The sequence below is a fragment of the Triticum aestivum genome, chromosome 6B (assembly GCF_018294505.1).
Source record: "Triticum aestivum cultivar Chinese Spring chromosome 6B, IWGSC CS RefSeq v2.1, whole genome shotgun sequence".
Classification (NCBI taxonomy): Eukaryota; Viridiplantae; Streptophyta; class Magnoliopsida; order Poales; family Poaceae; genus Triticum; species Triticum aestivum.
In genome coordinates, this window is record NC_057810.1 from 547,344,975 (window position 1) to 547,367,454 (window position 22,480).

The following is a 22,480-nucleotide window of genomic DNA, read 5'->3' on the forward strand; positions in this document are numbered from 1 at the left end:
CGCACTGCCTGTTCCGGCAGTGGGAGCGCGCGCTCGACGCCCTCCGTGGCATGCTCGCCGAGGCCCGCCACGACGTCAGCTCCTTCACCCTCGTCAGCGTGCTCCTCGCCTGCTCCCACCTCGCCGGCGACGACGGCCGCCGCCTCGGCCGCGAGGCCCACGCCTTCGCGCTCAAGCACGGCTTCCTCGACGAGGGCGGCAGCGCAGGTGGTGGGACTCGCCGGCCGGCGGGGGCAGAGCGGCGGAGTGCACTTAAGGTGTTCGTGGAAATGAGAGAGAGAGGAGGAAGAAGATTGATGCTGACAGGTGGGCCCAAGCGGTCAGATTTGTGCTTAGCACGGGCTAAGCGAGCGATTTCGCGACTTGGTAGTTTTTTGCCACGGATTAGGAAAAAAGTGGTAGTTTTCGAGACAAAATCGTAAAGTGGTAGTTTTTCGTCACGGTTCCGTGAATTGTGGTAGTTTTTGGTTAAATACTCATGTATATAGACATATTTTAGAGTGTAGATTCACTCATTTTGCTCCGTATGTAGTTCATAGTGGAATCTCGAAAAGGTCTTATATTTAGGAACGGAGGGAGTGACACGGAAAAAATATCCTGCAAATAGTTGACCAAGCTCCTCGGTTGCATTTCGTTTTTACCTCTTTGTAAATTATTCATAAAACATGTTGTTCATACGTTGCTTAGCTTCTTCATTGCAATTGGTCTTTGCGTCAAGGACGCAAAGGGCCATCCAATGTGTGATAAGATCACCACTAATGAGAAGGGGTGACCATAAATTTAGGCCGAGGGCAACCAAACGCCATGTTTTTGCATGTTCACATCCATAACCCTCAAGCACAGTCAACCAAACATCATGTATCAGATGACTTCATAATGCAATACATGCATCCAAACTAAATGCTAAACATGGTTTATAGCATGTACTCCCTCCATTCTTAAATATATGTCTTTTTCGAGATTCCACTATGGACTACGTACGGAGCAAAATGAGTGAATCTACACTCTAAAATATGTCTATATACATCCATGTTTAGTCCATATTGAAATCCCTTAAAAAACTTATATTTAGAAATAGAGGAAGTACTACATCAACCAGGCCCTATGGGACCACAAATGCAAGGAGGCCAAAATGACTACAAACAACCAAACACACCCTTAATGTTTTTCTTTTACTTGCACACCCTTAATGTTGAATAGTTGGTGACCGTCGGCGTTGGTCCCTGAGTAAGTTTTCAAACACGATGCCGCCAGATCTATCAGTTTCAAGTGCTTGATCAATCACCTCCTTCAGCCCCAGAGCTCTCCAAACTTCTCTAGCTCTTGTGCATGTGAACACATTAGATGGCGGATATCCTCCGCACCCCTCTGGCAAGTAGCACACTATACAGAACAGGAATGTGTCGATTTGCTAGCACCGAAAAGCATGGTATGATCCCATGCAGAGCCTTCAAACCGAAAATTTTGATTTTACTCGGAACCTTGAGTTTCCAAAGGATTTCCCGGACATGATTGCTAGTGGAAGGACCATCATCTGAACCTTTGAGGCGCCCGACAAACTGATGCCTCCATTCAGTGTAGTATGATGACTAACCGAAAAATTATAAGATTCTGTGTTATGCCAAGCAACAAAATCATTAGTCATGTTTGCACTTAGTGGTATTCTCAGAATCCTTTGAACATCCACCGAGATGAAATTATCTCTGGTTATATCCCCATCCCAATTTCCCGTACAGTATGTTTGGATGTAGATATTCAGGTCTCGAATCGGTATTTGGCATTTGCCTAGCCCGAAAGCCGCTGTTTGGATGGTCGAGATATTCGCGCGTGGAATCGAACCTCAATATCGGACCAGCTTTTCCAACACTGAAGCGTCGCTCTGCGAATTCGCAGCCCCCACGCTCGGTTTTCCGCGGTATTCGGTCCACGCCTCCCACCGCACCTCACTTACCGCTTGGGCAGGCACCGAAAGCGAAAAGGAGACGGGACTCATGGCTGGAACGAGAACCCCGCCGTCCTCTCCAACTCCGGGCATCCCCTGCGGCTGCGTCCCTAACCCGCTGCCCTCTCCAACTTCGGCGGTGTGGGAGCTCCTGCTGCTCGACCCGTGCTTCGCCCATCTGAGGATCCTCCTCATCCTTGCACTGCTTGAGCCCCCGCTCGGCGAGTGCATCGGATGCCTCGACGACGTGCACGAGTACCTCGCCACCAGGACCGACCCATGATCCATGCAGCAGCGACTCGAGAAAGGTCATCTCCATGGACATCGGCGACTCTATGACCGACGTCTTCGAGGGCACTGTCTAGTTCATGTACGTTGCATAGGTGGGAGGACACTTGCGATGCCATGCCCCTGAGTTGCTCGGCAGAATGCCAAGTTGCCAACCCATTCAGCTCGGCGTGTTGTGACACTCGAACGACCCTGGCATGGAGGTGTGAGCACTCGGTGCGGATGGCAAGCAGGAGACACTCCTTCGTACGGTCGACGAGCCTGCTCAATGTGCCGCCGATGGCGCCGGCCAGGTTGCCGGGGACGTCGCCAAGCTCGTCCACGAACTGCAGGCGTACAGCTCGTCCCTGGCCTTCCAGTTGTCAGCGCTCCAACACCAGTACTGCATAGCAACGTGTACCTCCATTTGCTTCTTTTCCATCACGGCAACAGTAGTCAGTAACTATACCAATTACGCAACTAATGTAGTGCAGAAGTATATGCAACAGCATAAGTGCAAGTATAATACAATAGCTTGGTCTTGTTGCAGGTCTAGTAGTACTAGTAGTGGTCAGTTTAATCATGAATGTTATGAAAAGTGAGATATTCTCTTTGTCTATCCAGACAAGAATTGGAATTGTTGCCTCCCTTAAATTCCAGGTGCTAAATACATGAACATCCAAACACTATATTTGGCATTGAAGCTCAATATCAATGTCTTGAGATATTTGGCATTGGAGCCAATGCAATGCCAAGCCCTTCAATATCTACATCCAAACAAAGCGGTAGTGTATAGCACGAGCACGGTAGTAGCTTTTCCCCTCAAAGAAAAAAATGTGTTTCCTTTATTTATGTTTTGCTTGATTTTTTTTTTTTTGAGACAACACACGAAGCTTTTTATTGATTCGTCACAATGTTTACAGGGACGAAAGAAAGATCTCCGGGATGGCCTAACCATACACGGCGGCCACCCCCGAGAGATAAAGCATGCTTCGCTAAGTTGTGAGCTTCATAATTTGAGCTCCTAAACTCATGGCTAAACCTACACATATCAAAAGTTGCAGAATGGCTTAATATTTTATGTTTTGCTTGATGCTTGAATCTTTCCTCCAGATGATATATGGGCCGTCACAAACCAAAGCGAATATAACCGAATGCTACCTGGCGAGGCCCAATACAAGCCCATCCAGCACTCTCGCTTGGAAAGCAAGAAAGAAGGTTACCGGAAAACTCGGGACCTCCTATCTGCCGCATTCTGCGGCAGACTGGCGGGGTTTCGCACAGGGTGCTCTTTCTCTGGGCCGGCCCACGCAGAAGCAGCCGGTGGTGAAAAAAACAACGCACAACAAGGACGCCTCACACAGGATTCGAACTCACGACCCGATGCTAGTAAAGACAATACATTACCACCCGAGCTGATCACCGCTTCTGTCAATAATGCAACGCTAAGTTTCTTAGCACCAGCAAAACCGACATATCAAAATATTTTCCATTTTCTCGAACATTCAAATAAAACTCTGAATACTTTCAAAAGAAATTCTGAACAATTTTCGTAATACACGAATAAGTATTGAAAAAATTGCCCAATTTTTGGATAGGTAACATAATTTAAAAACGGAAAGAATGTTTTAATTTGTGAACAAATTTTGAAAAGTGGGAACATTTTTTCAATCCCAATTTTTTTACAAACACGAACAATTTTTGAATATTTGCGAACAAATTTATAAAGAAGAACATTTTGGGATTTATAAACAAATGTCCGAAAAATGAACAATTGTAAAACAACATTTTGGAAAAAAAAGGACACATGTTTTGCACCTGTAAACAAAAATTGAAACTGTAAACAAAATTTATCAAAATGCGAACGTTATGATCATTATTGGAATTTGTGCACAAAAATTAAAAAGCAGAACATTTTTTGGAGTTATGAACATATTTTGAAAGGTGGACACTTTTTTAGAAATTCAGAACATATTTCGAAACAGGAATTTTTTTAAAGTTGATGAACATTTTATTAAAGGTGAACATTTTTACAAAATATGCGAACAATTGGTAAAAAAAATCATGATTTTTTTGGAACTTTTGAACAAATTTTTTAAAAAAGGAACTATTTTTTAACTTCCGAACATTTTTTGAAATTTCAAACAAATTTTAGAATCATGGAAAATAAAAATAGAAAGAATAAGCAAATAGAAAAATAAATACAAAACAAATAAAAAAGAAAAAGAGAAAAGGAAAGAGAAATACAAAAAACTTGAAACAGAAAAAACGAAAATGGAAAAAAAGAAAACAAAAAAAGGCAAATACGAACATTTTTTAAAAAGGGAACATTTTTTAAATCCCACAACATTTTGTTTAAAATGCGAACATTCTTTGAATTTATGAACAATTTGGAAAATGCGGCCATTTTTTTAAAAAAATAAGGTTTTTTGAAAGTGGGAACAAATTTTTTAAGGTTACGAACAATTTTTGAAACATGAACTTTTTTCAAAAAAAATTGAAAAATAAAAAAGAAACTAAAAAAGAAACCGAAAAGGAAAAAGAACATTTTTAGACCAAAGTTAGAAATAGGAAACAATTTTAAAAATTCCAAACAAATTTGAAAGTTGAACATTTTTTGAATACGTGAACAAAAGTTGAATACATGAAGAAAATATAAAACGAATATGTTCAGAAATTCATAAAGATTTTTTGAAAATTGCAAACAATTTTTGAAACGGAACCATTTTTTGAAACCACGAACATTTTTTTAAAAGTTTTCAAAATTTTGAACGAAAACATTCTGAACAATTTTGTTAACACATTTTTTTTTGAAAATTCTGAACATTTTTTGGTAAATGCATACAGTTTTTGAATTTATGAACAAAATTTGAAAACACGAACATTTTTCAAATTTTGAACATTTTTGTAAAAGCTCGAACATTTTTTTGAGAGAGAAAACATAAACTTGAAAAACAAAAAAGAAAAAAAGAAAAGAAAAAGAAACTGAAATAGAAAAAGAAAGGAAAATAAAAAACCGGTTCAGGAACCTTCTAGAAGGTTCCCAAAACCGGAAAAAACCAGCTGGAAACCTCTAGAAGGTTCCCAAAACCGGGAGTGCTGGAACGGTTAAAACAGGCCGGCCCGTTGCGTCGCTGCTCGGTCGCTCGCTTGTGGGAAGCCCCGGCAGTTTGACGCAACGAGCGGCAAATAGGATATATGGGCCGTCACAAACCAAAGTGAATATAACCGAATGCTACCTGGCGAGGCCCAATACAAGCCCATCCAGCACTCTCGCTTGGAAAGCAAGAAAGAAGGTTACCGGAAAACTCCCCCATCGACGGGAGCTCTCTCCCATCCCGTCCTCCTCTCCTATTTCTCTCCAGTCGCCGCTTAGCCAAAACCCCCGAGAAAACCCTCGCGCCCCCCGCCCACCATGCGCCGCCTACTCCGGCCGGCGAAAGCGGCGGCCTCCGTAGCCGCCGGGGCCGCGGTATTGGCGTCGCTCGGCGAAGTCGCGTACGCGGATAGCATCTTCTCCTTCCGCCGCCAGCCCGCCGCTCCTCCTCCTCCTCCACCTCCAGATGCCCCCGCCCCCGCCGCCGCCTCTTCCGGCTCCAGCGGGTTCGACCCCGAGGCGCTGGAGCGCGGGGCCCGCGCGCTGCGGCAGATCAATGGCTCCCGGTACGCCAAGCTGGTAAGCTGCTCGCGCTCTTGCCCTTATTACCCGGATTATTGCCCGTTCTGACGCCCCCTGCTGTTGTTGGGCTTGGCCGCAGCTGTTTGGGCTGATGCAGAGCCAGGAGGAGACGCGCCTCGCGGAGATGGCTGCGGAGAAGGTCCACCACGATATCTACTGGAAAGTCAAGGAAATCGTGAGTTGTTCGCGGCTTTTCCCCTTTTAATGCGAAAATTGCTCGATGTCACGCGATTCCAATGCTAGACCACTCGAATTTGTTTTACCTAATCCGCCTTTTGAGCATTCTCTTTCTGTAGTGTTTGAGTTCACGACTTCTTTGAAATGAAGAACCATTAATTTGCTTAGAAAGCTTCCTGCAACAACAACAAGACCTGCTTAAGAAAGCAGAGCTGTTAACATTCTAGTCTGGAATAAAAAATCTAGGATCTCACCATTCAAGTGGTATACGTCATAATTCATAGCAAATCACATCATCGATCTTCATGAATAGCAAGGACTCACCGATTTGTAACTTCATGCCAATTAAAACTGGAACAGATGCGTTATGTGGGATAAAATTTCATCTGTGCGTCTCACTATGTTGATGCATTGAGCCGTTGTACATGGCTGCTGCCAATACACTCATATTTTTTGTGTCGGCCCCTTATCTGACAGGAGGCGAAGCGGAAAATGGGTGAAGAATATAGAGAAAATTTGAAACAGCAATCACAAATTGAGGCACAAAGGTTACGCTACGAGGATGAGTTAGCTAAGAAAAGCAAACAGGTATTGAATCTTCTACCCTCTAACTACCTTTGTTAATGTTTATATCTATGTTAAGTTGGTGCTATTTCCTGTGGTGCATTGGGTTTATAAGGAGAACATCAACACATGATTTAATCAAGCACCTATGTTGACAGGAAGAGCGTGAAGCTGAAAGACGACGGGACGCTGAACTTGTAAGGATGCAAGAGATTGGTGCCTTAAAAAGAGAACAAGCTAGGCGTGCCACAGAACAGAAGATTTTAGAGCAAGAGCTACAGACTCTGAAAGAAAGGGCCAAAAATGATCGCGAGACAAACAAAGAGAATGCTATTTCTAATGCTAAAGCTAAAGCTCATGAAGCAAAGCTGACAGAAGATTACGAAAGAAGAATGCTTGTGGAACTCATGAATGGCGAAAAAGAGAAGTGGCTTGCTGCAATAAACACCACCTTTCAACATATAGAAGGTTTATATACTCTGCTATTCTGCTTAAATAGTGTCATGTTTCTACATTGTACCATGTCTTCCTTCCTAATTTCACATTAAAACAGCTGGATGGTCTGTTTTCGGCGGAGACCTTTCTTATTTGTGCTTTAGATTTGAGATATGGATATGGATTTCGATTTTTTAAATAAATAAAAAATCATGATTAGTTCCGGTTTTGCTCTAATTTTAATACCAGTTTCTCATGTGGAAGTGCAGGTGGGTTAAGAACATTATTGACTGATAGGAGTAAGTTAGTAATGGGTATTGGAGGAGTCACTGCACTAGCTGCTGGAGTTTATACTACTAGGTTTGTCTGGCGATCATATCATTTTTGTTGTCACAAACAATGATATGGACATATGATGGTTCTATTTGATTTTCATTCAGGGAAGGAGCCAGGGTTACATGGGGTTACGTCAATAGAATTTTGGGTCAGCCTTCACTGATTCGTGAATCATCAATGCGAAAGTTTCCATTGCCAGGTCTTAAGGCTCTTAAACCTAGCTCTGCATCTCTGTCGGGAGGTGCGGCCTTTGAGAATGTTATTCTTCACCCTTCACTTAAACGGAGGATTGAACATCTTGCACGAGCAACTGCAAATACGAAATCTCATGATGCACCATTCCGCAATATGTTGTTCTATGGACATCCTGGGACTGGCAAGACTTTAGTAGCCAGGGAAATGGCTCGCAAATCTGTAAGTTGATACATTTAATTTCTCACACTATCAATAGGGGGTTGTTTGTTGCCAATGCTCTTTTTTGGTGGGACTGTTGAGTATATTCAGAATCTGACCGAGTGTAACTTGATTGTAAATTTAGATTTAACTAAAATGTGTTACCAAAGAAATCCTGGCCATTCAACTTCAGCTATATGTCAGTTTTATTTATTTATTGTGAAGACATGTTTTCAGATTGAACCTGTGTCTGGGCTTGCAAGGCTCATTTGCTTTGTCTTAAGTCAAATCTTTTTAAATTTGAACAAGAAAAACATCAACATCTACAGTACCAAATCAGTACCACTAGATAGTATATTTCCATATGTATTTATATGAACTTGTGGCTGTTAATACTTTTTTCGGTAAATTTGTACAAGTTTGACTCAAGAAAAAACAAATGAGCCTTGTAAACCTGGACGTAGTATGCAGCAACCATACTGCTCATGCTTTCATTTTCGTATTGAATTTTTAAGTTCAAAAGAGTGAAATCGATGAAGTTCCCTTTTCTAACGCTAGGGGCTGTTATAACTTTACTAGTGGGATACTTCTGTTTTGTAGGGAGATTTGTAGGAATTCCTTTTCACATTGAAGATATTTATGCTCACACTGTTGTACCCTTCACAGGGCCTTGATTATGCAATGATGACAGGAGGAGATGTTGCACCATTAGGATCAGAGGCTGTTACGAAGATCCATGAAATCTTCGACTGGGCTAAGAAGTCCCAAAAAGGCATGCTTCTTTTCATTGATGAGGCTGATGCATTCTTGTGCGAGTAAGTTTACAACTCAATCACTTTCTGACTACTTGTAATTATCTATAATATGAATAACAATTAGTAAATTCATCAAATCTAAACCTTTTATTGAGGTGTATAATTATGTTGCCCAAAAGTGATTCCAAACTCTGTTTATCAGGTTTTTTAGCTACTAGGTCTAACCAAACTTTATATTGGGGTGTGTGTGTGGGTGGGTGGGTGGGGGGGGGGGGGTAATATATACGCATCAATTTCGTTAATCTATTTGTTTGTTTTTCCTTCTAATTCACTAGGCGTAACAGTACACATATGAGTGAAGCTCAGAGGAGTGCTCTCAATGCACTATTATTTCGAACTGGTGACCAATCAAGGGACATTGTTCTTGTCCTTGCAACTAACCGACCGGGTGATCTTGATGCTGCTATTACTGACCGAATTGATGAAGTTATCGAGTTTCCCCTACCTGGGGAAGAGGAGCGGTTTCTGCTGCTCAAGTTATACTTGAACAACTACATGCTCAAGGACGATGACAAGAGTTCTCCTTGGAGCACACTGCTGAAGAAGCAGCCGAAGAAGATACATGTACGGGACATAAGTGATGATCTCCTCAGGGACGCTGCGCGCAAGATTGATGGCTTCTCCGGCAGAGAGATTGCGAAGCTGATGGCCAGTGTGCAGGCTGCTGTATACGGGAGTCCTGACTGCATATTGAATCCGCAGCTGTTCAGCGAGGTGGTTGAATACAAGATCGCCGAGCATCAGCAGCGCATGAAGCTTGCTTCCGAGGCTGCAGCTTGAGCGGTGTTGTAGATTTACCTGGAGGTGGCATTATTCCGGATTGATTGAGGCATGGCACTGAGATATAATCTCCTCCCACCTACTTCTGATAGCAGCCATGGTTTCGAATTACAGTAGAGACAGAAAATCTTGTGTGTCACGGGTTGGTTCTGTCAATTTTGTTGGATGTGTGCTTGCCTGTGGCGAATTTAGGTAGAGTATGTCCTTCAGGCTTTCTAACAGGATCTGAGATATAGCCTCGTCTAGGTTTCTTACCTGTTCAGTCGGCCTTCGTAATAATCTGTAAGCTTGTTTTACACACACTATTAAAGACGAGGGGATAATATTTCGGTGCTAATTGTTAAAATTGTGCAGTTGAACTGCCACGCTGTTTCTGTGTGGGTTGGATTCCGTTCTCTTCTCTGGGGTTTATCTTGTTTTGAAGGTGTCTCCAGTTCACTAGTTTCTTTCATCAGAAATTCAGAAACTCAATGCCGTTCATGCCAACTCAGTGTACCCAGAGTTCTCCTGCTCAAGATTTACAGCGGGTAAACCTGTGTGCCATATCAACATGTAATTGTGTCTGAAGCGACTGTATGGGGCTGAGAAGGAAATGAAAGCTACGGGGAGGTGTACAGAAGACACGAGAGTGCCACCGGAGCATGGTCCCCCAGCATCAGCATCAATGATGTTCACATAATAAATGATGTGGTTTCCGTTTCCGGTCTCACCTCCCCACCTCTAGGGGTGGTACGTACCCCCATTGTTCTTCTCCTCTAGCAACAGCACAGCACACTAGAACTAGTCTTGTGTAAATCTCATCTGTAACCCACCATCAAGGCTGAACTATAGCCAAGTACAGGGCGCCTGTAGATCTCGGGGTGGTATTGAAGTTCCACCAGTCACTGTCATGGCGCAAGGCACGACCTGCTTAACCTCTCGCTACGATACCATGCCACCATATTAATTTTCTGTAGGTTCCAGAACCGCATCACCAAGCGTTCGTGCAGGAATTCAACTCGTGACCAATCATTTTCCCTTCCAAAATACGCTTTTCTTCTTCTTCTGAAATGTCCAAAGGACGCTTGGAAAACACAAGAAACTGCCCTTTCATCAGGACTATGGGGGAGGCAGATGTACAACCCGTGTATCATCATCATGCTGGCGACCGCACCCACAAAACAAAGCAAAAAACAAACCACGGGATGAAATGTCATTGCCAAAATCGCACCAGATTGCAGGGCTGGATGGGCTTCGGATGCAAGCCTTGAATTTGCCGACAATGTACATATCATCATTCACTTTGCGCTGCCATCCACCCAACACACACACACACTCAAAACGCAGGCCGGTCCGGTCTCGTTTCTCTTTGATCAGCTTCTGACACACACAGTCCACTCTCACATGCGCCTGCTGCTCGCTGCCTTCTGGCCAAAGTCCAACAACTTGACACCACCACCACCACCACCACCACCGGAAATCAGAGAGGGAGAAAAAACAAAGAAAAAAAAACACAAGAGCTTTGGCAGGAGGCCATCCATGGAAGCAGCAGCAGCAGCAGCTCAAACAAAATTGCCCCCCGGAAAGGCTGCCAAGACAACTTAGGAAAGGGGGTTAACGGCGGCCCCCACCCAATCAAGGCAGAAAGCTAGGGCAGGAGCTTAGAAGCCCTCCTGTAATGACCCCCTCCTTAATTGTACTTTGCACACCAAATGACAAACCCCCACGCCTAAGTACATTCCAAGCAAGCAAGCAAGCAAAGGGCCCCTCCCTCACCCCAATGCATGCAGCAGCGACGCACACACCACAACACAACACAATGCCCCTCTGCCAAAGGGAATCCAACAAGCCCGAAAAGCAAAGTCAAAAAGCAACGAGTGCCCAGGCCAAGAAGGGTGGGTGCATTGGCATTTGGCAATGGCAGTGCCGTTGCAATTGCATCAAGAAATGCCACTGCAGCTGCAAGCCTGCAGCTGCATACATACAAGCAAGCACGGGCACGCATGCACCACAGCACTATCAGAGGGAGGAGAGAGAGATAGGCCCTAGAATCTTCAATGTAGAAGTGGGATCTAAGCAAGAAGCAGTTGTCTCTCACCGTGCTAACCTAACCATTGTTATTTATCCATGAGATGAGAGCAATGAGCAAGAGGCAGAAGGAATCAAGGAATGCATGCATGCCTCGGGGTTCAGGCTACCTCACATTACTGGTCTACTCCCTCCTAATTAAGTGACTGCCGACGCATGAGTTAACACCTGACAACGATGAGGTTACGAGAATTACACGGGAGAAATGATAAAAATGCTAATGGCTAATGCATCCTCTAGCGTTGTGCTGCTGCTGCTGCTCGCTCGCTCATGCACCGTGCTGCTGCTGGTGGGGCGGCGCTGGGTGGTGCTGGTGGTGGGGAGGACTAGGGTCGTGGTGGAGCGGCGGCAGCGGCTGCGGGGACGTGGCCGAGGTCTTGGCGAGGTGCTTGTTGTTGTGCATCCACACCTTGAGGACGCGGCGGGGCACGCCGACCTGGGCGCAGAAGGCGTCTACCACGCCGCCGTCGGGCTTCTGCACGCGCCAGCCCACGCGGTGCGCGAACTCCAGCATGCGCTCCTTCTGCTCCGGCGTGAACTTGGTGCGGAACCGCTTCTTGCTGGGCGCCGGAGGCGCGGAGGCCGACCCACCCACGGCCGCCTGCGCCTGCGGCGGAGGGGGCGGCGGCGGGGCGCGGAGCTCCTCGCTCGAGGACTCGGCCAGCGCGGCGGGCGCGGACATCGGGGACGCCGGGACGTGCGGGCGCTTCTGCTGCATGTGCGGCGGGGCGAGGAGGAGCGGCATGAGCCGGGAGTTGGCGCCGGCTGGGGTCGCGGAGGGGGACACCACGGCGGACGCGGGCGACGGCGAGGGCGACGGGACCATCACCACCGGCTCGCGGCGGTGGAAGCTGCGGTGGCAGCCGCACGCGGCGCAGGCCAGCGCGGCGGGCCCGTCGCCCGGGGACGGCATGAACTCGCCGCAGCCGTCGAGCACGTGCGCGCCCATCCGCGCTGCGTGGTTGCGCAGGCACTCCCTGTACCTCCACGGCAGCGGCTCCGGCCCCGAGACGCCACCGTGCTCGCCTGGCGCCCTTGTGGCGCCGCCGGTCATGATGGCAAGCGTAGGCGGCGGGGGAGGCATGGTGCCACCACCAAGCACGCCATTTCTCGCCGGCTCCTGATGGCGCTGTTGGTGCTGCGGCTGCGGCTCCTGATGGCGCTGCTGGTGCTGCGGCTGCGGTTGCTGCTGCTGGCGGTGGGCCTCCCCAGGCGCCTCCAGCGTCCTCTCCTTCTCCCTCTCCCTGTCGACTCTTCTCCGGTGGGGATGCTGGTGCTGAGGCAAGAGGAAGCCGGGCGGCGCCTGCGGCGGAGGCGGCGGCGAGGAGACGAGGGAGGAGTTGGGAGGCAGGAGGGGCCTGGAGAAAGCGGCGGCCTCCATCAAGGAGGGGGGCGAGGAGGCAGCCGCGGCAGGCGAGCCAAGAACCTGGGGAGCCTGGCCGTGCAGGTGCAGGTGGTGCGGGGGCGCGGCCGTGGCCGGCGCCGTGGTGTAGTGATGGCGATGATGGTGCGGATGCTGATGCTGGTGCCGACGGTCCCTCATCGCCCCCTCCTCGTCCTCTTCCTCCTCCTCCTCCTCCTCATCGTCCTCCTCCTCTTCCTCCTCCTCCAGCTCCTCGTCCTCCTCCACATGCGATGACCTCTTGTACTCCATGGACGTCTCCGGCCTCGCCGGAGCTAGCTAGCTCGCTCGCGTTGTCGCCGGTGCGATTAGGACGGGCCTGAGATTCTTCTCTTTCCTGCCGTGGTGTGTTCTTGGGCGGTGGGGTTGTTGGGGCGTGCTGTGTTGTGACTTGTTCTAAGTGGGAACCTTATAGTCGTAGCTAGGTTTGTGGTGGAGCTGGGAGGGGGGGTGTTGGCCTCAAGGGGGAAAGAGCTGAGCTTAACGGAGGAGGGATACACCCACAGGGTGGTATGGCTGGTTAGCGATGGTCATTAAGGACGGTGGCAGTAACCACATGGCATCCATAAAGCGGGGAATGTCTCCTTGGGAGAGAGCTAGCTATCCTATCTATCTGTATCTACTATCTCTCTCACTAGGCCATCTTATCTATCCAAGCTTCTCAAAAGAAAGAAACGAGGGCGAGCAGGGCCGGGCCAGGGAGGGGGGAGAAAGAGGGCCAGGGCAAAGGCGAGGTGACGGGGAGAGGGAAAGTGGCCGCTGCTGCTGGGGCTGGGAGTGGGGTGCCGCTTGCTTGAACCAGTCTACTCTCGTCTCGTGGTACTACGCCACTGCACTGTGCACTCCACGGAGCGGTGAGCCGGTGAATTTTAGAGAGAGAGTGGAGTGGAGGGGAGGAAGAAGCCCATGCCCATGCCCTGCGCTGCCCACCGACAGGGCCATGTTTCACCACCGCGCTCCCACGGGAAGACTGCAGCACCATGGATGATGCCATTGCCACTGCCATTGCTACCGCACCTTTCCCTCCTCCAAACCCAAACCCAAAACCCAAACCCTGATCAAATCCGCCAGTGCTGCCGTGTTCTGTCTCTATGCATGGCGTGCCCTAGCTAGCTTCCTTAATTGCGCCCCGCTCCAATTCTCGCCCTGCACCGAGTGACCTACCGATCGACCACCGCAATAACTGCACGCGTCGTGGCATATTTGCTTGCCCCATTGACCCCAAGTACGCCCATGTCTCCCCACTCCCCGCCCATCTTAACCGAGCCAGCCTCCTGTAGCGCCCAAATTCAGTGTTTTGATCCAATTGAAAAAGTTAAGCAAAATTGAACCTAATTCAAAAAAAAAAGATCTCACCCTTTTCCTACCGCCGGGGTGGATGTCGGTAGGATACACAGCCTACCGACGGGGGTCCTTGGCGGTAGGTTTAACGGCAGTCAACGACGGCCATTGGATGGGGCTAATGTGTTAACGGCCTACCGCCAACAAGGCGAGCGGTATGTAGGTAAACCATACCGCCGACGAGTCTGGCAGTAGGGTGGAACCCCTCCCACCAAAAACCGGTACTGTTGCTAGGAAGGGAAAAAAATATAAGGTAGGCAATGCAACCCTACCGTCATTGAGCTTGGCGGTAGTGGGCATCGGTGGTGTATACAAAACTTCATATTGTTTTCCGGCAGGGTGTACAAACCTACCACTAGGGACTATGGCGGTAGGGTCCTCTCTCATTATTATTTTTGCAAAATTTGATCATTCAATTCAAAAAATTCATCACACGGTATACTATAGTTTGGAACTCAAAATTAGGATCTCACACATCATAATATAGATCACACATCAAAATAAAGGATATTTCAACATATCAAACATAGGAAATAGGTTTACATGTCCAACATAACAAATAGTTTAGCAAATCGACGATAGCGAGTAGTTCAACATGGCCAATAAGTTCTTGTTCACAACTTAACACAAACCAAATAGTTCTATCACTAAGTCTTCCTCCCCCTCTTGGCGATGCGCTCCTTGTTTTTCTTCGAGCAAGTCTCTTTGCGTTGTTGTTGCGCGACAAGGAGGACGCTGAAACAGGGATGGACTCTTTCATTGCTTTTTTGGTTGCTTCTCCATTTTGTCCTGGGTTGGTTGAGTGGGTGGAGATCCGTCATCCTCGTCGCACTCCTCCTCGCCCCTGTCCCTCTTCTCCCTCAACTTGCTCCTCACTGTCTTCTTCCTCATCTTCCTCGTCCTCCTCAACATGGCAAGACCACAGACGACATGGCTAGAGGAAGCTCCGCCGGCATGGCTCGATGAAGCGACGGTACGTGTCGACGGTCCAGGAACATGCACATTAGCCGAGATAGCGCACCCAAGCATGCTCACTAGCTTGCAACAACGGTCATGAACTTTCGCAATATCAAATAAACAAAAACATGATATGGATCAAGTTATGGTTATGGATCTAGTAGTGACCAATACTATACTAGATTATGGCTGGGCTCAAAGTAAGTGACAAAAACATGATATGGACCAAGGTTGTGGTTATTCGAGCATATGGCTAGGCTCAAACTTATCTTCGACACTTGAAAGGATCGATATGGTTGACTAGAGGGGGGGTGAATAGGCAACGAACAATTTTTTAAGCTTTTCTTTATCAATTTAAACCTTGCAACAAAATAGGTTGTCTAGATATGCAACTATGTGAACAACCTATATGATGCAAAGACAACTAGCACACAAGCAAGCAATAGATACAACACAAGTAAACTTGCAAAAGTAAAGGCACGAAATAACCAAGAGTGGAGCCGGTGGAGACGAGGATGTGTTACCGAAGTTCCTTCCCTTTAAAGGGAAGTACGTCTCCGTTAGAGCGGTGTGGAGGCACAATGATCCCCAAGAAGTCACTAGGGCCACCGTAATCTCCTCACCCCTCACACAATGCGAGATGCCGTGATTCCACTATTGGTGCCCTTGAAGGCGGCGACCGAACCTTTACAAATAAGGTTGGGGCAATCTCCACAACTTAATTGGAGGCTCCCAACAACACCACGAAGCTTCACCACAATGGACTATGGCTCCGAGGTGACCTCAACCGTCTAGGGTGCTCAAACACCCAAGAGTAACAAGATCCGCTAGGGATTAGTGGGAGGAATCGAATATCTCTTGGTGGAAGTGTAGATCGGGGCCTTGTCATCCAATCCCGAGCAAATCAACAAGTTTGATTGGCTAGGGAGAGAGATCGGCCGAAAATGGAGCTTGGAGCAACAATGGAGCTTAGGGATGGAAGAGGTGGTCAACTAGAGGTAGGAGATGTTGGAAATATGCCCTAGAGGCAATAATAAATTAGTTATTATTATTATATTTCCTTGTTCATGATAATCGTTTATTATCCATGCTATAATTGTATTGATAGGAAACTCAGATACATGTGTGGATACATAGACAACACCATGTCCCTAGTAAGCCTCTAGTTGACTAGCTCGTTGATCAATAGATGGTTACGGTTTCCTGACCATGGACATTGGATGTCGTTGATAACGGGATCACATCATTAGGAGAATGATGTGATGGACAAGACCCAATCCTAAGCCTAGCACAAAGACCGTGTAGTTCGTATGCTATAGCTTTTCTAATATCAAGTATCATTTCCTTAGACCATGAGATTGTGCAACTCGCGGATACCGTAGGAATGCTTTGGGTGTACCAAACGTCACAACGTAACTGGATGGCTATAAAGGTGCACTACGGGTATCTCTGAAAGTGTCTATTGGGTTGGCACGAATCGAGACTAGGATTTCTCACTCTGTGTGACGGAGAGGTATCTCTGGGCCCACTCGGTAGGACATCATCATAATGTGCACAATGTGACCAAGGGGTTGACAACGGGATGATGTGTTACGGAACGAGTAAAGAGACTTGCCAGTAACGAGATTGAACAAGGCATCGGGATACCGACGATCGAATCTCGGGCAAGTACAATACCGCTAGACAAAGGGAATTGAATACGGGATTGATTGAATCCTCGACATCGTGGTTCATCCGATGAGATCATCGTGGAACATGTGGGAGCCAACATGGGTATCCAGATCCCGCTATTGGTTATTGGCCGGAGAGTTGTCTCGATCATGTCTACGTGTCTCCCGAACCTGTAGGGTCTACACACTTAAGGTTCGATGACGCTAGGGTTATAAAGGAAGTTTGTATGTGGTTACCGAATGTTGTTCGGAGTCCCGGATGAGATCTCGGACGTCACGAGGAGTTCCGGAATGGTCCGGAGGTAAAGATTTATATATGGAAAGTTGTTGTTCGGGTTCCGGGAAAAGTTCAGTTTTTTCCGGTATTGTACGGGGAAGCTTCCGGAGGATTCCGGAGGGGTTCGGAGGTCCGGAAAATGTTCCACCACGTCCAATACAGCAACATGGTCTGTAGGGGGGCGCCCTAGCCTTAATGGGCCAGGGGCACCAGCCCCCCAAGGCCCATGCGCATGGGAGAGGGGAAACCCTAAGGGGGAGGGCCTCCACTTGACTTGTGAGGCACTCCTCCCCCCCTTGGCCGCCGCCCCCAACCCTAGATAGGATCTAGGGTGCCGGCCCCCCTCTCTCCCGACCTATAAATAGTGGAGGGGTGGGAGGGCAGCCGCACCCAAGTTCTGGTGCAGCCCTCCCCCTCTCCCAAGTCCTCCTCCTCTCCCGCGGTGCTTGGCGGAGCCCTGCAGGATTGCCACGCTCCTCCACCACCACTACGCCGTCGTGCTGCTGCTGGACAGAGTCTTCCCCAACCTCTCCCTCTCTCCTTGCTGGATCAAGGCATGGGAGACGTCACCGGGCTGCATGTGTGTTGAACGCGGAGGTGCCGTCCGTTCGGCACTAGGATCTCCGGTGATATGGATCACGACCAGTACGGCTCCTTCAACCCCGTTCACTTGAATGCTTCCGCTTAGCGATCTACAAGGGTATGTAGATGCACTCTTCTTCCCCTCGTTGCTAGATTACTCCATAGATTGATCTTGGTGATGCGTAGAAATTTTTTGATTTATGCTATGTTCCCCAACAGTGGTATCAGAGCGAAGTTTATGCGTACTTTCTATGCACGAGTAGAACACAAGTTGTTGTGGGCGTTGATTTTGTTCTATATGCTTACCGTTACTAGTCCAATCTTGTTTCGACGGTATTATGGGATGAAGCGGCCCAGACCGACCTTACACGTACACTTACGTGAGACAGGTTCCACCGACTGACATGCACTTGTTGCATAAGGTGGCTAGCGGGTGCCAGTCTCTCCCACTTTAGTCGGATCGGATTCGATGAAAAGGGTCCTTATGAAGGGTAAATAGCAATTGGCATATCGCGTTGTGGTTTTGCGTAGTTAAGAAACATTCTTGCTAGAAACCCATAGCAGCCACGTAAAACATGCAAACAATAATTAGAGGACGTCTAACTTGTTTTTGCAGGGTATGCTATGTGATGTGATATGGCCAAAAGAATGTGATGAATGACATGTGATGTATGAGATTGATCATGTTCTTGTAATAGGAATCACGACTTGCATGTCGATGAGTATGACAACCGGCAGGAGCCATAGGAGTTGTCTTAATTTATTGTATGACCTGCGTGTCATTGAACAACGCCATGTAATTACTTTACTTTATTGCTAAACCATTAGCCATAGTAGTAGAAGTAATAGTTGGCGAGACAACTTCATGGAGACACAATGATGGAGATCATGATGATGGAGATCATGGTGTCATGTCGGTGACGATGATGATCATGGAGCCCCGAAGATGGAGATCAAAAGGAGCAAAATGATATTGGCCATATCATGTCATTTTTTGATTGCATGTGATGTTTATCATGTTTATGCATCTTATTTGCTTAGAACAACGGTAGCTTAAATAAGATGATCCCTCGCAATAATTTCAAGAAAAGTGTTCCCCCTAACTGTGCACCATTGCGAAGGTTCGTTGTTTCGAAGCACCACGTGATGATCGGGTGTGATAGATTCTAACGTTCGAATACAACGGGTGTAAGCCATATTTACACACGCAATACACTTAGGTTGACTTGACGAGCCTAGCATGTACAGACATGGCCTCGGAACACGGAAGACCGAAAGGTCGAGCATGAGTCGTATAGAAGATACGATCAACATGAAGATGTTCACCGATGATGACTAGTCCGTCTCACGTGATGATCGGACACGGCCTAGTTGACTCGGATCATGTAATCACTTAGATGACTAGAGGGATGTCTATCTGAGTGGGAGTTCATAAGATGAACTTAATTATCCTGAACATAGTCAAAAGATCTTCGCAAATTATGTCGTAAGCTTGCGCTTTAGTTCTACTGTTTAGATATGTTCCTAGAGAAAATTCAGTTGAAAGTAGATAGTAGCGATTATACGGACTAGGTCCGTAAACTGAGGATTATCCTCATTGCTTCGTAGAAGGCTTATGTCCTTAATGCACCGCTCAATGTGCTGAACCTCGAACGTCGTCTGTGGATGTTGCGAACATCTGACATGCACGTTTTCACAACTACGTGATAGTTCAGTGATGTTAAACAGTTTAGAGTTGAGGCACCGAAGACGATTTCGAAACGCCACAAAACATACAAGATGTTTCGAGGGCTGAAATTGGGATTTCAGGCTCGTGCCCACGTCAAGAGGTATAAGACCTCCGACGAGTCTCTTAGCCTGCATACTAAGGGAGAAATGGCTCAATCGTTGAGCTTGTGCTCAGATTGTCTGAGTACAACAATCACTTCAATCGAGTGGGAGTTGACCTTCCAGATGAGATAGTGATGTTTCTCCAAAGTCATTGCCACCAAGCTGCTAGAGCTTCGTGATAAATTATAACATATCAGGGATAGATATGATGATCCTTGAGATATTCGCGATGTTTGACACTGCGAAAGTAGAAATCAAGAAGGAGCATCAATTGTTGATGGTTGGTGAAACCACTAGTTTCAAGCAGGGCAAGGGCAAGAAGGGATACTTTATGAAACGGCAAATCAGCTGCTGCTCTAGTGAAGAAACCCAAGGTTGAACCTAAACCCGAGACTAAGTGCTTCTGTGATAAGGGGAACAGTCACTAGAGCGGAATTACCCTAGATACTTGGTAGATGAGAAGGCTGGCAAGGTCGATAGAAGTATATTGGATATACTTTATGTTAATGTGTAATTTACTAGTACTCCTAGTAGCACCAGTGATGTGGAGCATCCTACGGTCATCACCATGTCAAGAGTCTGTTTGGCAAGTGACACGTGCGACCTCTACTTCACATACACAAAGGTGAATCTTCTCCTTTACACGTGCTCACTTGACCCCTTTGAGGATGGTATACTACTTGACCCTCCACTCATGTGCATGCATAGGTATTGCCGGAGTTTCACGGACGAGGAGGAGTGCAAGCGCCAAGGATCACCTACACCATCTGCGAGGGAAGCGTGGAAGAGAAGGAAGAAGAAGCATGGACAAGCTTCTGGAAAGCCCGGAACTTCCGGCCCCCGGAACCTCCGGCCGTCCCGGAACTTCCGGCCCCGACGCATCGAAGCCGTCCTAGAGTGTGCCAACTCTCTGGATAGCCCGGACCCTGGCCGGACCTTTGCCCGGAACCTCCGGCGCCCGGACCTTCCGGCCGTCCCCGGAACTTCCGGCCCTGCCTGCGCGCAGCGACTCGGCCCGTGGCCATGTACCCTTTCGCCCCTCACTTACCCGTTCGTGGCTACTACTATATATACTCATCCCCCTCCTCCATTCTAGGGTTAGCAAAGTAGTTGATACACATTTGTGAGCTTTGCTCCATGGATCCACTCCACTAGGGGATCAAGACCTCCTCTTGGAGTGACCAAACATCAAGACCTCCTTCTTGGGGAAGGATCCCAATCATAGGATCATCAAGCCCTCATCTCCTTCATAGGATTTGGGATGAACTCTACCATGTATCTTATTTCCCTTTGTTGTTCATGTACCTTGTGGATCTTATGTGTTTGATTGTCTAGTGGATGTGTGATTTGACTTGTTCTTGAGTGTTCCTCTTGTTTTCTCTCTTTTTGTTCATCTTGTTCTTGGGGATTCCACCTCCAATTCGTGAAAGATCGACCACATAGGGTTCCACCCTACATCATATGGTATCATGAGCCATGGTTGATCATGAAATTGGAGCCCCCACTTTGTTTTCTAGCCTAGTTTTGTGTGATTTCGTCCTAAATCCGAAAATCCCCACCAAAAATAGCCCCATTTTTTTTTGTGATTTGTTGGTTTGGATGATGTTTTGTTGATTTTGATCCATGGATTCGCTGTGTTATGAGTGGATCTAGCATTCCCCTTCTTTTCCCCCATTTCCATCCACGAAATCTCCCCAATTTTGACCCCCAAAATCGAGTTTTTCCACCCCCATACTCAGATCTGGAATTTAGGGTTCGTCCCGGACGAAATTCCACGACCCCTGGAACTTCCGGCCTCCCCCGGAACTTCCGTCCCCCGGAACTTCCGTCCTTACCTGGAACTTCCGGGCTAAACAGAGAGTTTACCCAAAGTCCCCAGCACTTTTTCCGCGACCCCTGGAACTTCCGGCCATCCCCGGAACTTCCGGAGCCCGGAACTTCCGGCCCTAGGCCTGGAACTTCCGGCCTAACCAGAGACTTTGCACAGAAATTTTAGCATCAGCCTCTTTCACCTTTTTCATCATAACTTTTCGCTCCGAACTCCGATTTTAGTGTTCTTTGGCTCGTTTTGAAGCTATCGACGTGCCCGAGGTCCTCACATTGGTTTCACCACCATTTGACTCCATCAAAATTTTGGAACTTTGGCATCTTTGCCTAGGCCTTCCTCCATAACATCCGCATTGCCACCACCGACTTCTGCAACCTAACCCATTATGGTCCCCATTGCATTTGAGGTTGTTTGAGTAGTGACTTGAGTCTCCTAAGGTGTTTAGGCTACTTATGGACGGTTGCTTCTTCCTCAACCACCACCATAACTTCCGCATAGGCTTGCCCACCATACACTTCCGCCACCCCCAACTTAACCCAATAGTTGTTTGAGCTTCTTTGAGTTGTGGCTTGTGTCTCCTAAGGTGTTTCGGCTACTTAGGGACGGCAACTTCAACTCAGACACGTGTATAGCCAATCATCCCACTTCCGCATTGCCTAGTGCAAAACCACCACCGCTTTCCGCTACCACCATTTGACATTTGTCATTTGAGATTTTGAGTTTGCGGTTTTTCCGTTTCCTAAGGTGTTTCGGCTACTTAGGGACGAGTCTCCATCTTCTTGGTATCTACATCAAGAACACCGCCACTCATCATCACAAAGGACGGTAACCTCAACGACACCATTGTATATTCCCCTTGCCATTGCATTGTTAACCCCTAGCCCATTTTGCGTTACTTGCCTATCGAGACTAGCCATTTGAGTATTGCCGGCAACGTTACTTGTGCACATTAGTGGTCATAGTTCCCATAGCATACATACCATATCATCGTGGTGCATATCTTGGTATCATATCGTGTGTCACAAGTTTGTTCCCGCATATACATAATTGCTATCTTCGTTTATGCATTGTGCAAAAGTGGCCATAGAAAAAAATAAAGCTTTTAAGCAAAAGAGAAAGAGCAAAGAGCTTGTAAGCA

The 22,480-nt window shown here is 47.4% G+C and overlaps 2 protein-coding genes across 2 annotated transcripts; one reads left to right on the top strand and one right to left on the bottom strand.

Moving 5' to 3' along the window:
• Positions 1 to 5,534: 5,534 nt before the first annotated feature.
• Positions 5,535 to 9,762, top strand: LOC123137930 (ATPase family AAA domain-containing protein 3C). The gene is made up of 8 exons (XM_044557824.1): positions 5,535 to 5,885; positions 5,968 to 6,063; positions 6,543 to 6,653; positions 6,788 to 7,097; positions 7,334 to 7,424; positions 7,505 to 7,814; positions 8,460 to 8,608; positions 8,884 to 9,762. The coding sequence occupies exons 1-8, from the start codon at positions 5,625 to 5,627 to the stop codon at positions 9,386 to 9,388; spliced, it is 1,833 nt and encodes a 610-aa protein (XP_044413759.1). The 5' UTR covers positions 5,535 to 5,624; the 3' UTR covers positions 9,389 to 9,762.
• Positions 9,763 to 11,467: 1,705 nt separating this feature from the next.
• LOC123137931 (zinc-finger homeodomain protein 7) lies at positions 11,468 to 13,574 on the bottom strand. Its single transcript, XM_044557825.1, has one exon. It carries the CDS (start codon positions 13,107 to 13,109, stop codon positions 11,724 to 11,726), a length of 1,386 nt encoding a protein of 461 aa, XP_044413760.1. The 5' UTR covers positions 13,110 to 13,574; the 3' UTR covers positions 11,468 to 11,723.
• Between the last annotated feature and the right edge of the window lie 8,906 nt (positions 13,575 to 22,480).